This window comes from Pezoporus occidentalis, unplaced genomic scaffold (assembly GCF_034315485.1).
Source record: "Pezoporus occidentalis ecotype Australia unplaced genomic scaffold, CSIRO_AGI_Poc_V1 ctg36, whole genome shotgun sequence".
NCBI lineage: Eukaryota > Metazoa > Chordata > Aves > Psittaciformes > Psittacidae > Pezoporus > Pezoporus occidentalis.
The window spans coordinates 58,900-74,715 of record NW_026915591.1 but is presented as its reverse complement, the minus strand read 5'-3'; the positions used below and the strand labels follow the sequence as shown (position 1 = coordinate 74,715).

Sequence of the window (15,816 nt, the reverse complement as noted above, 5' to 3'; positions counted from 1 at the left end):
CTCTGGTAAGCTGGGGAGGAGGAAGGGGGAGGAGTGTAACTTTTCGCAGCTCGGGAAACCCAAGGTTGTCTCTGGTTACTGCTGCCCGCTGCTGCGGGGGGGGGGGGGGGGGAGGAGGCGCGGGCGGCCGCTGCAGGAAGTACCAACTAGTCTCCTTCCACAAAGGCCAAATGGTGGCAGGCTCCCTTGGGCTTCATTAGTACGTGTGCACTCGCAGGAGTGGCTGCAGGAAGGGTGGCAGGAAGGAGGCTTTCCCTGAATCGCAGCTTTTTAATTTTGGCAGTCGTGACCGCTGCCTCTGTGGTAGCTACGATTTGTGTATTCGCTGCCGTCAGGTTTTTAATAGCTGGTTTTGTTCGACTCGATAAAGGTGTACGTTAGTCTGGCCTGCAAGTAGGTGGGTAAGACTGGAAGTGCATAAGCTTGGCCTCTTCTGTGCATGTCGTAAATTCATCTCACTAATAGATGCAGTTAATAATGTCTGCCCTAGATAGGCCTGGAATTTTTCAAACTGTGTTGGAACAGTTCATTTCCAGAAACAGAGGTAAGAGCCCTGAGCAGTAGTTTTCCGTTTTGTTTTTGATTCAGGTAATATTCTTTAGTTCAGGCAGTGAATTGCAATGTGGAAAATAGCGTTAACATTGAAATAAATGCTATAATATCAGATTTCTGAAGTGACCCATAAAGAGGTAGTAAGAAACTCTGTGGGGAGATGTTCAAAGAAAAAGACAAAAAAGAATCTACTGAACATACAGTTTATAGTCATTTGCAGCTACCGTGTGTCTTGTGTAGTTTGGATTTGCTTGAGTTTTTTTAATCAGATTGTGAAAACTAAACCTTATAACCTTACATCTGTAGCTCTTCCTGACACTCGTCCTAATGTCAGGACGAGTGAAAGCATAGTGGAAAAATCATAACCTCAGCAGTTAATTTTGCAAGAGTCCTTTAAAGTATGTAATAAAGGAATTAAATTCAGGAACTTTTTGGACTTCTAGCAAAAGGTTGGACTTCTAACGCAATCAACACAATTAGAATGCTTGTTAGCTTCTCCAGGATTCTTTAGTACTAAAGAGAATTAATATTCTAAAACATTTGATGGTTTATGTTCATTGGGTAGAAAATGCAGTGAATGTGCACCTCCCCCCTGTGACCTAACAAGTACACTTTAATAAACCTCAGTAGTGACCTTCTGAAGTCCTGCTGTTTCAAAGCAGGTAGGTTGTGAATCTTCATTTGTGTATTTGGTTTTATTTTTTCATTCACAAATAGCATGGATCTCCTCATGATGGGAAAAAAGTTAGCTTCTAGAAGGAGGGGGGGAGATACTACCGTGTTATTGCTGTGGGTTAGATTTGGCATTCTTAGGTCATGGGCATTTTACTGCTGTTTACTACATCTTTACAGTTCCAAGATTCTGTAAGCGGATGAACCCTTTGCTAGCATCAGGCTATGAGTTGCTATGTAAGATGAACTGTGTTCGTTTACTTGTCCATCAATTCAAACGTAAGACCGCCTTTCACTGTGTATTATGTTAAGATCTGTAAAATAACTTAGGAACTCCTAATCCTTGATTGCGAAGGACTGTATTTATCTGGATAAGTAATGATCCTTGCTCTTGTGGTAAATTGGTGAAGTAATTGGTTTGTGGTAGTTGAGGGGCAGGGGTCTGTGTGTGTGTGTATATTGTACACAAACAAACCTTACATATAGTCCAGACAGTAGGCCCTTAGTTTATATAAGGGCTTTAATTCTTGGAATTAAAAAACTTTGCTTCTTTAGGTGGAGTTGAGACCTCAAGAGCATGGATCATGCAATTCTCTCCACATCTTGTAGTCAAGTCCATAGTTCACTGTCACTTCAGCCTTTTCACATTTTCTAGCATTTCCATGATTGATCTAATCCATGCAGTTTCTACCCAAACTGCAGATGCTGCTATATCAGGGTTTTGATGAAAATTACGTGACAATATTATATGCAATCATGGCATATCCTGCCAGCTGTCTTCTTATATTAGCTTTGTGTGCTGAAACTAGAAAAATTAGGGAATTTAAGAAAAATCAAACTCCTTTTGCAGCATGTAAATGTTGGGGGTAATTCTAAGATGTATTTCTTTACAGTTTATTGTCTCTACTGGTATGTGATTACTGAGATGACTCCAACAGTAAATGGGTGTTCAGTAACCTGAAGAAGTATCAATGCAAGTTCTTATCCTAAAGCCTAACACTTAGAGGATGAGCATTCTATTCTGTAGTATTCATTTATGAAAGGTAATTTCCATGGTTTGTGTTCATAGGTGAAACTGTTAGGTCCTCTTATTTCTGTGTATTCATGAACTTCAGTTTTTCTTACACAGTTTAACTGTTTTAATAGGATTTAACACAAATTGTTTTAAACGTTTGCTTAATAGTTCTGATTAAAAAAAAATAAATCATATGGTAATGAAATACTGTTTTTTTTTATTCTTTTTCCCCTTAAGTCACATCATCCTGCCTTGGTAGGTGGCTTGGCCTTGTGGATAGTTCAAGACTATTGGATGACTACACTTTATGCAAAACCTGGAATCTTCCTGCCTGGACTCCTTTCTGTTTTCTAAGGGTAACTACTTGTATGTTCTTATGAAACAATACCTTATGTGCATAATGTAAGTTCTGATAATCAGCTGTAGATGTTATTTTTGTAGGTTAGGATGGTAAACTGAAAAATAAAAATGGAGTATGTAATATAAAGTGCTTTAGGCTTACTGAATAGGATAAGCTCTTTGATTTGTATATTCTGAATTTACCTTCCCCCCCCCAGTTATAAAGTACTATTATGTCACAAAGAGTACAACATTGCCATCAGATCATATCTGTTGGAAATTTGGTATCCAAGGCCTCAGTCTTACAGTGAAGTCCACTGCTCAGTTGCTGAAATTGAGTTTACAGTCCTGTCTTGTAAGGAGAAAGCACTTTGAATACTGAAGAAAAGTGGTGTGCTACTTTGTTAGAGAAAATTTAAAATGATTTCTGATTTGGCTGTTGAAAATTATTTACCTAAATATCCCATACAGAGAGCTAGAGTAAATGCACAGTCCTTAATTACTGGTCTGATTTTTCTGTTACAGTATGGGCATACTGATCTGATGAAGTTAATAAGTCAGAAGTTTTATCATTAATGGATCTTTATTCAGATCACTGTAACCCTAAAATACATGTCACTGTTATGTAGGTGAATACATCTAGTATCTCTGTATTTGAAGTAAATAGCTACTGTTAAGAAAAAGGGTTGAGAACTGTTCAGTTGAGTAGAACAAGCTTTGAAGAGGCATATCATCACTTTTGTAGTTCTAGTGATCATTTCTCTCTCCAGTGAGATACTTCAGTGGAGCTGTGGTGGTTTGGTTCTTGTTATTTGGGTTCCTTCATGTTCTCATTTAATTACAGTTTAGTTTTACTGTGGGAGTTCCTAGATTTAGCAACTCTTCATCATGTGTTGGCTTTTGCTAACTACGGTTGAACCTTGGTTTAAATGATTCTGGTCCCTTCTTCCACTAAAAAAAAAGAAGAAAAAGAATCTGCTAAACAAACTCACATTAAAAATATATACCTGTGAGTTTTATTTGTAAATCTGGAACTAAATATGAAAGTGTAGAGGGGGAGAGGAAAGAGAAGAGTGATAGTGATTTTGTTTTCTTTCAAGGATGAATTTTTTTTTCTACCTAAGTAGGGAAAAAACTAAGGCTGGTGCTGCTTGAGCAGTGGTCTATATTAGCTGCTAGTGATAGATACTAGTGCTGAGAATATGGTTCGTTTACTGTTGTAAAGAGCCCACATCCACTTGTTTTAGTGTGTGGAAGTTCCACATCATAAAAGAGGAGTTTCTTCTCCGGATTGAAATGTTGTGGTCTGAAATCTAGTTGCGTTAGTGTGTAAAGCAGAGCTCTTACTACCAGTGCTTTATGAAGTAAAATGGGAGTAAGGAATTTAGGAAGATGTCCTTTAAGTGCAGGAATTTACCAGATCCCAGTAGACATAACATAAACAGGTTGGGAATGGGGGGTTTCAAACTAGCTTTTAAATCAAGGTAAAACTTAAACTGCAAATGCTTTGTAAACATCATTTCAGCTCCTACAATACCGGGCTGTGTGATACTTATTCTCTGCTTCCACAAATAGTGAAGTGGCAGTGGGAAGGTTATGAATTCCTGACTAATTCTGTTCTAGACTCTTCCTCTCATTCTGCTTCTCTACTTAACAAATACTATACAGCCTACATGTTGAGTACATCCATAGGTGTGGGGATTTTTTCTGTGTGGTTTTGGGGTTTGCTTTCTGTGAGCATATGTGGGTTATTCTGTTTTGCTGTGAAGTCTGAACAGTGTCATATCTTGATTCTGTGTCCCAGTTGCTTTATTAGTAACAGAGTTATCTGTATTATAGGGTAGGATTTGGTGATCAAAAAATTAACGTCAATTCTCCCTTCTTTGAGCAGCTGTTTTCTGGTCATTTGTGACCAGAAGAAGTTGTTGCATAGGAGTTTAGGTATGGGAGTAAGCTGGTAGGACTGCACTCCTCCCTGTATGCACACTTCTAGTCACTCATGCCTTCTTCAGCAGTTACTCATCTTGGCTAAACTGGGGCAGGGCTGAAGGGGGATGGGGAGGCAGTGGACTTAAACACTTTTTGGTGTGTTTTAAAGTGCCTTTAGGCCCAACTTCCTTTTTTTTTTTTTTTTTTTTTTTTCTTCTGTAGTGTTTTCTAAGGTGTTTAATACTCCTTCCTTCACTTCCTCTTAATATTTGCGAAGTCAAGATGTGATGTTATATGGGGATCCTCAGCACTTACTGAGGACACCAGATCAGGTGCACTGTTCTGTACAGTCTGACAGCTTACTGTGTTATGTAAGTCATATCTAAGTGATCAGTGCTAAGTCTGGATGGGAGGAAGGGATTTATACTGTCTCTGCTAACCATACCTTCAGCTGTACCCTTTTCTTGTGCAGCTGCTTATACATGGAAAATATATACATTATACTAGTCTAGAGCCGGTCCACAACTTAATAAAAACTACTAAAGAAGTTGTGCTGCCTAAACCAAAATCTGTGTCAGGTAGGGGAAAGATTATCATTAAAAATAGTATATGACATACATCAGGTAATTTTGAGAAATAACGATAACTATAAGGACATTTGTCTTCCTTTGCACTTCCTACAGATAGATGCATGCTTGTGAAATGTGTCTGTGGAAAAGAGGAGAGCAGTAAATCAGGTTTTCAGCAGGCTTTGGTCAGTCACTAACACAAGTGTATAATCTGAAGAGACTTCTGTTTGCTTTTACTGTTACGTGGCTTCTACAGTTAGGAGCCAAAGGAAACTTTGAAAGGGAATTACCCAAATTACAATAGCAAGGAGTCTTTAATACAGAAGTTGCATTACTGAAAACTAGACAGGCAGCTTTCACTCATGAAGTGCTTACACCTGTTCAAATCTGGTATTTCTTTTGTACAGGGAAAGTAAGTTTTCACTTTGAGGCAGTCTTAGGCTGGAAAATGCAACAGTGTGGCTGTATGAAAAGGATCAAGCAAGTCTGAATTTAATAACATATTAAACAGAAAAGTCAGAATGGACCACTATCAGTAAAATTATTTTGACCTGTGTAGTGCAGGCCAAGTACCTTACTGATAATCTTGCTATTTAAACATATTCTGTAATGGTAAATGAATCACTCTTGTGTAGTTGACTACCTTGTTATGTGCACGAAAAGTTCGCTTTCAGACAGTGCTGTGCCAGTTAAATTTTTTATACTCATTACTTTTGAAGTTTTTCTCTACTGAAAATTAAAGCTCTGTGTGGTTCAGAGTTCTAAACATTGTTTAATTTGCTCTTAAAACCTTTTTTGGAAGGTGAGGAAGAGGAAAATAAGTAGTAGTTTGCCCAAATAGAAGTAAGTGAGGGGTTTCACATGCTGCATTCTTTTTTGTGACTGTTTCCAGATGTACTTCCTAACCATGCGTCACTGGCAGCTGCACTGGACTTTCAGGCCCTATGACAGATGGAGCTGTGTTTTTCCCCTCTAAAATGGTGGCACGAGTCCTGTATTGTCCATAACGCACTTCTTGGTAGCGTGGAATGTTTCTTCTGAGTAACTGCATGCTCTGACCAGGCCTGTTTGTTTGGTATTGTGGGTGGATTTGCCAACCCAGGGACGTGCCTCTTCCCTCCAAGTTTTTTTAAACCCTGGTACGGTGTAGGATTACAGTGCATGGTGCTTCTTCCCATCTTAGCAGGGAGGAGTTTCTGTGAAATGTCCTCCATAGAACTGGAAGGAACTAGGAACATGGTGTCATGGGCAGAATTTCTGCGCACAGACTGCTTTGTAGTTCAGTGACATGAACTACATGAATTTGGTGCTCCTAAATGCTGAGTTCACTTTGCTTCCTTTTTTCTGTATCTGCAACATAAAAAAGTATTCTGCCATAAATGGTTTGTGGCTCAGTTTGCATTACTGTAACGAGAGAATATGAGAAAATGACAGAAAAAAATTATGGATATGTGGTGTTCCTCATTGTTCTTGGGTTTTTAATGACTAAAGACTCTAAAATAAGAGCATCTGAACTCAAAAAAATTTGGTTGTTGAACTTTACGAAAGAGTTCAGGAGAAGGGTGACTTACAGCTTATGATTGAACAGCTGTGTATAGACCTCACATTTGAAGTTGGCATAAACTTTTAATTTTTATTGAGTTTATTTACTTACAAATTGCAGTTATCAGATTGGCATGTTCTGAAATCCTGTTACTTGATCCAGTTTTTTCTGGAGTAGGTTCCTGGAATTAGGCTGGAGTAAGGAGATTGCAGTTTCTAGATGCTCTTTGTGTTTTATTATGCCCAATTTATGCTTCTTTGAACTGGCTGTGCCGTTCTCTCAGCTGATTGGAAGGACTGACAACTGTGCAGCAGTGGTTTTGTCTGGGCATGCTACTGTGGATTTTTGTGTGGACTTGCTTTTGTTTTCCTTGGTACCAAAAATTGGAGAAGCACTTTATAATAATGTGACCAACATCCTACATTGCAAAGTAATGCTATCAGAAGAGTGCATTTGACTGCTGTGTGAATTTTCGATTTGGGATGTGTGTGTTAATACGTAATGCTACAAAATGACAAGTTACTTAAAAAATATAGAGCAGGTTGTTAAGGATATGACCCTGTCAGAAATTCTCGTGTTAGAAAATAAAGCAAAAGGCCTGATAAAATGTAGATTAGCTGGTAACAAAGGGGCTTTGTATCTTTTGTAGGTCAGCAGCTGAGTGTTTGACAAGAACAGAAATTTAATGTCTCCTGTAGCAACCATGACACAGTAATTTTTAAATGCACTGTACCAGTGGTACTCTGGCTTTCATTAGCCTGTTCCAAATTTTTACGTAACTTCTGAAGTCATCTTGCTTCTGGAGGGAGACTTAGGGATCCTTGCAATTAGGCAGAAATCATACTAAACAGGCAGAATTTTTACAACATAAGCTAGGACTGTGTGTATTTAAAACAAAATATATCTTTTGACATTTAGAGTGGGAAGTCTGTTAAGTAAAAATATCTGAAGTTGGAGCAAATAATGTTTCTTGCACTTCATTTTTATAGTTCAAAGTGCTGTCATGCTCAGGCTTTGTTACATGTTTCTAGAATGCTCTGGGACAAATTTTATGAAGAAAATTTAAGGAATGAAAAGGAGGGTGTCTGCATATGTGAGGATGAAATGTTTAGCTTGATTAGACTGCTGTATGAGTTTAAAAGTTAAGCATTTCATTTTAAGTTGTTTTTGTGCAATTATATATCCTTGCATATCATAGTTGCTTGCTTTGTAAGCTTGCTGTAAAGAATTTAAATACTAGCACATTTTTGGGATGTTAGAAATTAACAGTATTTATATAATTAACATAGATAAGTCTGTTATTTCATATGTCTAATGAAGTGTAAATATATATTTTAAAATACATTAAAAGCAGTAAGTTGTCAAAACCAGGCATTCTGAATGTATAACATGTCAGAATTGCTTTTTGCTGTACGGTGTTAATTTTGTTCCCTTATGAGTCTGAATTTTGGTCTGCTTAAAGTAGTGGAGGAAAAAGAAAAAAGCTAAAATAGAAAAAGCCAAATGCAGTATGTGGGAGCAATGGTGCTTAGTGACCAAATAGCCATTGTGATGTATGTTTCTGTTTGTTACAGTAATGGTATGGGGTGGTGCCTTGGGTAGTGCACAACATTTAAATGCTACTGAAAATGGAGAGTTGTTGATTTTATTGTTGTCTGTGATTTACAGACACTAATTGTCTTCATGATATGAGTTAGTATATTTAGCAACAGTTTTACTGTAAAATCCTGCATAATCGTGATTTTTCCATAGATTGTTTCTAAAATTACCGGTTGCTGACAGTGTTGTCAATAGTTTGACTGACATGTCTGACACGCACTGCCCCCCAAAATACTTCCTGTTATTATATTTGTTGTCTGAACTTTGTGTTCAGCTTTCTGATTTTGTTTGAGTGCTCAGTACTGTCTGGTTCTGTTTGCTCTGAACAGGGTGCTGGAATGGGGGAGCAGTGTGTGGTAGGTGTAAGATCATCCAGGTAAATAGGCACACCCAGACACCTTATGATGTTTAAAAATGCAGCACTGGTAAAATTACAATGAAAGCTTTTTTATTTTAACAGTGAACCTCTGGTAAACTGAACTATAGGCCAGACTGCTACTACCTGTTATATATAAATGCATTTTTATGACAAATTTAATTTTATCCAGCTATGTTTGCCTCCCCCTTTCTTTCCCCTTTTCTCCCCCCCCTTCCCCCCCCCCCCCCCCCCGAAAGTGGGTATGCTCAAGGAGTCTTAAGCTTCTTTAGCAAGTGTCTGTTTTTTCTTGAATACTCTATGGAGCAGTATGCACTTTTCCTCCAGAGATGCTGAGTTCTCCAGCAGTCTTGTCTAGGCAGATGGATGTAGCCATGGAGCCCCGCTGTGCTTCCTGCAAATCTGGAGAAATCCCAAAAGCAAAAGAGGCTTTATCCTGCTGCCTCCTCCTTGTCCCCAAAAGTGTAGCAACAGGCTAGCAGCTGGCAGCTGCAGCAATCAGCTGAGCTATTGCTGGCAGTATCCAGTGCTCACATGAAAAGGAAGTTGGGAGGCCCTCTGAAGCATGTAGGGTCTGGATCATTGTGTGTGAAGGATCTGCCCTTAATCTGCCATTGCGTGTCTGAGTTACGACTCCTTCATTTTTTTTTCCATGTATTTTAGGTGTGCGTGCATATAGGTTTTTTGTACCAGTGTTCTAGACTTACCATATTTCAATGCAAAAGCACACAAAGCAGACTGAAAGCAGCTACCTTCTATTTCTTTTCTTTTAGCTATTTACCAGAATTGGTCACTTGTAAAATGCCATTTGATAGTCTGCTGTGGGATATCCTTAGCATTAAGTCAGTAGCAGGTTGTGAACCAGCAGCCGTGAGCCCTGATCATCATTCTGGGAACTCTCTGGCCCAGACAAATTTCCTCCCCCATTTAGATAAACTACCAAGCTATGGAATGGATATAAGGATCCTATGGGAGGCCCTCTTGCTGGCCTGGCTGTGTAGTTCAAGTGTAGTAAAACAGCAGCGATGGAGAGAAATTTGTTTCATAGAGGTTTCTCAGAGACACACTGGGCAAGACCCTCAGAGAGATAAAAATGGGTGTTGAAACTAGCTTTAAAGTCTTACCTACTGGACCTAGAAATGAATGTTAAAATGAAAATGTTGAAATAGTCTGTACAGTTATTATAATCCTTACTATAAGCATTTGTTTATTTCATGTGGACATTCAGATGTTTCTCATTAATGAATTTGTTTGCTATATAATTTAAAGAAGAGGCTAAAAAGCTCGCCTATTAAAGATTTTGAATAATTAAATTCATTTTCTCATAGTACAGTTAAAATTAAACCTGCAGCCTAAACCATGAAAGTATATAGCTTTTTTTACAAAACAGCTACTATATTTATTTTCATGTTTTCTTACAAAAAATAAATTGCTCCCAAACAATAGAGCTGGAAAGTGCATCTTCTCAATGAAACTCTTTCAGTATTCTGTGGCATTAGAGTCTAAGTTAACCTGTACATTGCACACCACAGACTTTTCAAAAGTATCTGTTGAGATCTTGCAGAAGCGATAGTCTTGCTCAAGATTAATTCATAATTTCTGTCTTTCAGGTTCATGTTGGGGAGAGGTCTAAAACGCAAGCTGAGTGACTATGAGGAGAACATGGCTGGCCTCTCGAGTGCCTTTGATTCCAGTCGAAATCTGCCATACCTGCTTAAGAGGCAGTTGGTGCTTAATATGTGCCTCACCAAGTTACAGACATACAAAATGCTGGTGGAACCAAACTTGCACCGCTCTGTCCTCATAGCCAACACAGTACGGCAAATTCAAGAGGAAATGAGACAGGAGAGTAATCAGCAGCCAAGTAATGTCTGCCCTGGCATTGCTCCTAGTTCTCACAGCTACGGAGGGATGGAATCATCTGGGATTTCTCTCCAGTTGCCTTCAGGTATTAGTCAGCAAGAGTCTAACTGTTGCGACTTGCGGTCTGTAGAAGACCCAATTGAAAATAGCCTGCTGATAGTTTCAGATGATGATATGTCATCTGCTATTTCATCTATTCTGAAAGATTTAGACTTTGTAGAAGATATAAGCCCACCTACTTGTCTGGTTCCTACTGGAGACGACCAGCCAAAGTTTCCAGAAAATACTGGTCTAAAACTAGAAGATGACAGACAGGATTTGAAGGGAGCTGAATGTGTGTTTGGTTCCTTTGAGATTTCGAATTCAACTAGTTACTTGAAGGATTTGGCGATAGATGACATTTTTGAAGATATTGACACTTCGATGTATGACTCAGACTTTTGTTGCCCTCCACTAATGCCGCCCAGACCACCATCTCTCGCTACAGAAGAACCGTTGAAAACCTTTCCATCTTGTAATTCTTCTTCAGCAAGCAACATTCAGATATGTAGAACAGATCTGAGTGAGTTGGACCACATCATGGAAATTCTCGTTGGATCCTGATACTTGTTTTACCCAAAGATACTTTTCAACTGCCACTTTTCGTTTGGTTTCAGGATAAAAGCCACTGGAAAAGTTGTAAAGAATTCTTTAAAACACAAACTGAAATAATTTGTCCATAGTGGGATTTTCTAAGTAATTCCAAAACTTCAAAACCAAAAGAGTGGCAGATTTAAATTTTTTTTTTAAAGAAATATTTATTTATCACAACTGTGCAATCATCATTTTCCTTCCAGGGGTATGTGGAACAATAGGCACATACCCTTATCACCCCTCATGCCTCTTTCAATAAACTTTTTTTATGTGCAATTTTTAATTTGTCAGAAGAAATTTACATGCAAAACGAATTTCATATGAGATGATCTTTTACAAAGCCTCACTTTATTTTTAATATCAGAGTCTATGCCAAGTTGGCATCTGTCAAGTTGCGTAGTTGGATTGTGTGGATTGCAGATGCGTTACTAGAGATGGTATATTTTAAAAATGAGACAAACTGCTTTCTTTTGGTCAGAAAAGCAGATCAAGACACTTATCAACGAAGTCTCTTGCATTTTCTAAAGCATTCAGAACTATTTATTTTTGTAAATTTTATAGTCTTTCTACATTTTACTACGTTATTTCATCATAGTTCAAATATAATGGACTTCTAGTTGGATATGTTTAGCACTACCTCTGAGCTGAAATGCTTTAACTCTTTCCAGTGCTTCGTCTAAGACTGCAGATCTTTTTGTTTCTATATTTTTCTGGGGGAAAGTACTTCTAACTCATTAAGCTGATCTTTTGGCAATGACCTAGCTGATTTGTGAAATCAAGGGTATTCAATGTTTAAAAACTTTTAAGTATTTACAAATGTAATTTATATGTAGATTGTGCAATTTAACATTTTTCCGTCAGTATTATGTGCTTAGATTTTGAATAATCTTGGCGTTCTTTAAATTAAAACTTATTATGTACAGGTAGCTTTTTAATCTATTTTGGAAAACACTGTCCTTCAACCTGCTTTCACTACAAAGTTTAAGATGATTTTTATGTGCAATATTATTTAAAAAGATACACATTTGTAAACCTGGCATTGTGGAGAGAAACGCTTCAGACTTAAAACCTCTAGCACCTTTGGAGGATACTGAAGAGAGTCAACATTGCTGTATCCTTTAAGAAACAAAGTTCAGAACACTTCTTACTACGCCAGTGCTTACTGCTTTGAATACCCCTGAAATACTCATGGATGCATGGTGAGTCAGTGCTGATGACTAAGTATCATCGTGCCGCTGTGTCGGTACCACGGAGCTCAGGGTCTGACCGCTCAGGCACAGCGCCGGGGCTGGGGCCTGCATGGGCTTTGGAACATCATAGTGGCAGCTGCTGCTGCTGCTGCAGCCTGGCCCAGGGAAGGAGGGTGCATTGGATGGCAGGCGTGTATATAAGTATATATAAGCACATTCATCAACTGAAGATGAGATTTGCAGTGAGAACTATTTTTCCGTAAGGCAGTTTGGATACTATGTTTCAGCTTGAACAGAGGCCTGTATTGATCCTTGCTATTGTCTTCTGAATTACACACTTGCACATTAGTTTTTGGGTTTGTTTTTTAATTTTATTTTATTTTTTAATTCTAAAACCTTTACTTCATTCTTGAAAGCTGCAGCATCTGTCTTGTGAAAAATTTGCAGTTGTAAAAGCTTTGCTTTGGTTTGTTGTTTAGGGTCTGTTTTTCTGTTATTCTGCTGAGACTTTTCATGAATGGGGCATGGGCAGAGATAAAAACCGTTGCCTGTGTGTTGCATCTCACAGAAGTTGAAATCCTGGCCCTGCTGAAGGGACCAGGGTGTCACAGAGTTATTTCTAGTCTTAACTGATGCTGTGGCACACCTACCCTGTGCAAAGATCTTTTTTTTTACTGTGACTATTTTGGTTAACAGCTGCCATTACAGTTTGGTATCCCAAACCAATGGAGAAGCAGTTCAGGTCACATCCTTGCAGCCATCTGGGTTGTTTAGCAACCGAAGGGTATAAATGTATTTATATGCATATAATGTATTGATTCTAATATAAAACTTCTGATCTAAAGTATTTTGAATTGCTGGTTAAAGGGATTTGTTTGAAGAGTGTATAAATAGTTCTTGAAGAGGTACAGCTTCAGAATGTACACAGATTGTGCATTGTGTATAGACTACTCTGGCTTTTCCTCAGCCTCTTCTTTTGTATTAAAGATATGACTGAATAAATCCTTGAAATATTAAGGGCCTTCTGCACTGTGATGAAACAGAGTTGTGGTTAAAAATGTCTTTAAATTTAGTGATGAGTGATAAAAAGACAGCATCCAATTTCTTTTTGCATTTGAAAATAGGGAATGTTACTATGCAGTAAAAATATTTTGGTATGAAAATTGTATCATGTAGCAAATAGTGAACACTTACTAAAAATCCACAGACTCACCTTGCAGCCCCTGCAGAAACGTGAGAGGAGACGGCTTATTCTTCAGCATTCACATGCTGAAGGTTTTTGTATACTTTGGAAAAAGAATAAATTGTTGGTAAATGTTTTATCAACAATGCAGAATGCATTTGTTGTTGAAGTGCTTGCTACAGAGCTCTGTTTCTAATTGGTTGCTTGCATCACAGTGCCAAGACCATAAATTGGTGTGTAATGCAGTTCAGTTATGTACAGAATTATGTGCAAAGGGAAGTTTAATTTTTAAATATGCACAAATTAATTTTAAAATTCTTCCATGTAAAATGAAGTTAGAGGCTAGTTGTGGTGGACCTATTTATTGTATGTTTGGAAATAAAAGCCACAGTTTTGCAGTTTAAGCATTTATATTCTGAAGCCTTCTGTATTTTAAAACCAAACCAGAAAACATGGTACCTTGCCACACTTCATTTAGTCTTTCATTCATGAAGATGTAATGTGTTCCCTAGGTTGTTACTCTTGTACACACACCCACACCCCCCTTCATTTCTTGCCAAAAAGAGTAGATACCTTGCACAGCTTCTTTGTGCCTTCCACCTAAGACAAAAGATATTCCTTTATAAAAGTACTTTATATTAGTAGTGCTGCAGCTTGAGCTCGGTGCCTCTGAAGAGTAACACTGAATGAAGAAATCCCTGGGCAATTGCACCCTTAAGTCAAAGTTCCCCACCCTTCAGGCAGATATAATATTACATATAGCCTGGAGTCTTCTTGCTTTTTATTAGTTTGATTTGTTAGCTGCTTAGTAATGAGACAGCAGCCAAGTTGTCATCATCTTACACACTGTCAGCATCCTCCTGGGTTGGTTTTGGCCAGTTCTGTATTTTACCATTTGGCATGTTGTGATATGGTTGCTGCAGTTCATATACCACAATCTATAGGTTTTGACTACTTCACCTGTTAGTATTTAAGCTGCTTCCTGTGTCTACTCTAGCTGTTACTAATGTTACTACTGTTAGCTCTTAAGTTTCTGCTAACTTTTTCTACAACACTGCATTCCTTTGTATGTCCTGTCCCCATAGAACAATGGGTGGCTGGTGGGGTTGGGGATTAACCTGTCCTCCGGTTGCTGTCTTGTCTGCCCTGCATAGTCTTCCCAGCCAATGCCATTCACGGTATTGTTTCAGGAGTTGCTGTGCTTGAAACCGAGTAGTGGATGCAAGTATCCTTGCTGCACATAACACTGACACTTCAGACTCATGTAATTGTCTGTCTGGAACAAAAATACTGCTGCTTGGTTCTAGTGGAAGGGTGTTTGCTGCTGCTACACCAGCAGATTACACCACCTTTCTGCAGAAGGTACTCTGTGTGGCTGAAGTGAGCCTGTTGCATCTGCTGCCGGAATGCGTTGTGTGTGAGCCCTTCAGAGTGGAGGTTAAACTCGATCCACAGAGAAGTTTGATGTTTAAGAATTAACTTTAATGCAACTCATTTTCAGCCAAACTCCCTCTGCCATCCTAACTGGAGTAGAAGTGCTACAGAGAGTCCTCCCATTTTTTAATGGGATGACTATTACAACAGATCTTCACTATTAAAAAGATCAGTCTTCTGCTTATCTCAAACCAATGGTGGACTTATGGTCCACTTAGAAATCATGCTAGGCTCTGAAATGCCTTCTCCTCTTTTCTTTTGTTAATAAAATTCTACATATTACTTGGACTTTTTACTAGTAAATCCACAAACACTAGCAATATGCTGTTTCTTAAACTTCTTTGTTATACTTTTGGACAGAATTATGCATTGAGGTATTTTCAGTCTTTCACAGAGTAGTCCTGTTTTTTTTGCATTGCAGTATTATTTCTACAAAAGAAACATGTCAGTAATTACACTGCTGATTTGAACTCCTTAAAACTTTATTCTGTGGGTATATTTTGCCCCTAATCTTGGTGGACAAAAAAGGCATTTCTGTTTAGCTGTGCTGTCTGAAACTCTCACCTTACTTTAGTTTTCACCTTTTCCCAATCCCAAGCAAATGTCAGAAGTCCGTGATATTTGCTTTCTGCAAACACTGAGTACAGTAACAAGTTTAGTTCATCAAAACTCAGCGTTCTACAGTGAAGAGCTCACAACTAAGGTGAGAAATAACGAAATTTGTACCTTAAAACACACTAAAGTACAAAGTTTTATTTCCTCCATGCACCGCTTTCACGGGATAAGCACCTGCTGCTTCTCTGCAGCCGAGTGGCAGGAGCGTGGGCGTGCTGCAGTTGCTGGTGTGCTTGGCCTGGGTGCCAGGGAAGGCAGGAACAAGGAAGTGACTAAAGGAAATGAATAGCCAGCATTTGTGCAA

At 38.5% G+C, this 15,816-nt stretch overlaps 1 protein-coding gene across 1 annotated transcript; it reads left to right on the top strand.

Annotated features, from left to right (window-relative positions):
- LOC134169825 (SERTA domain-containing protein 2-like) lies at positions 1-13,867 on the top strand. Its single transcript, XM_062630686.1, is given in 5 exon segments — positions 1-544; positions 2,477-2,595; positions 5,969-6,040; positions 6,042-6,094; positions 10,205-13,867. Coding segments are annotated over 5 exon segments (1,179 nt in total). The 5' UTR covers positions 1-465; the 3' UTR covers positions 11,061-13,867.
- The last annotated feature ends 1,949 nt before the right edge of the window (positions 13,868-15,816 follow it).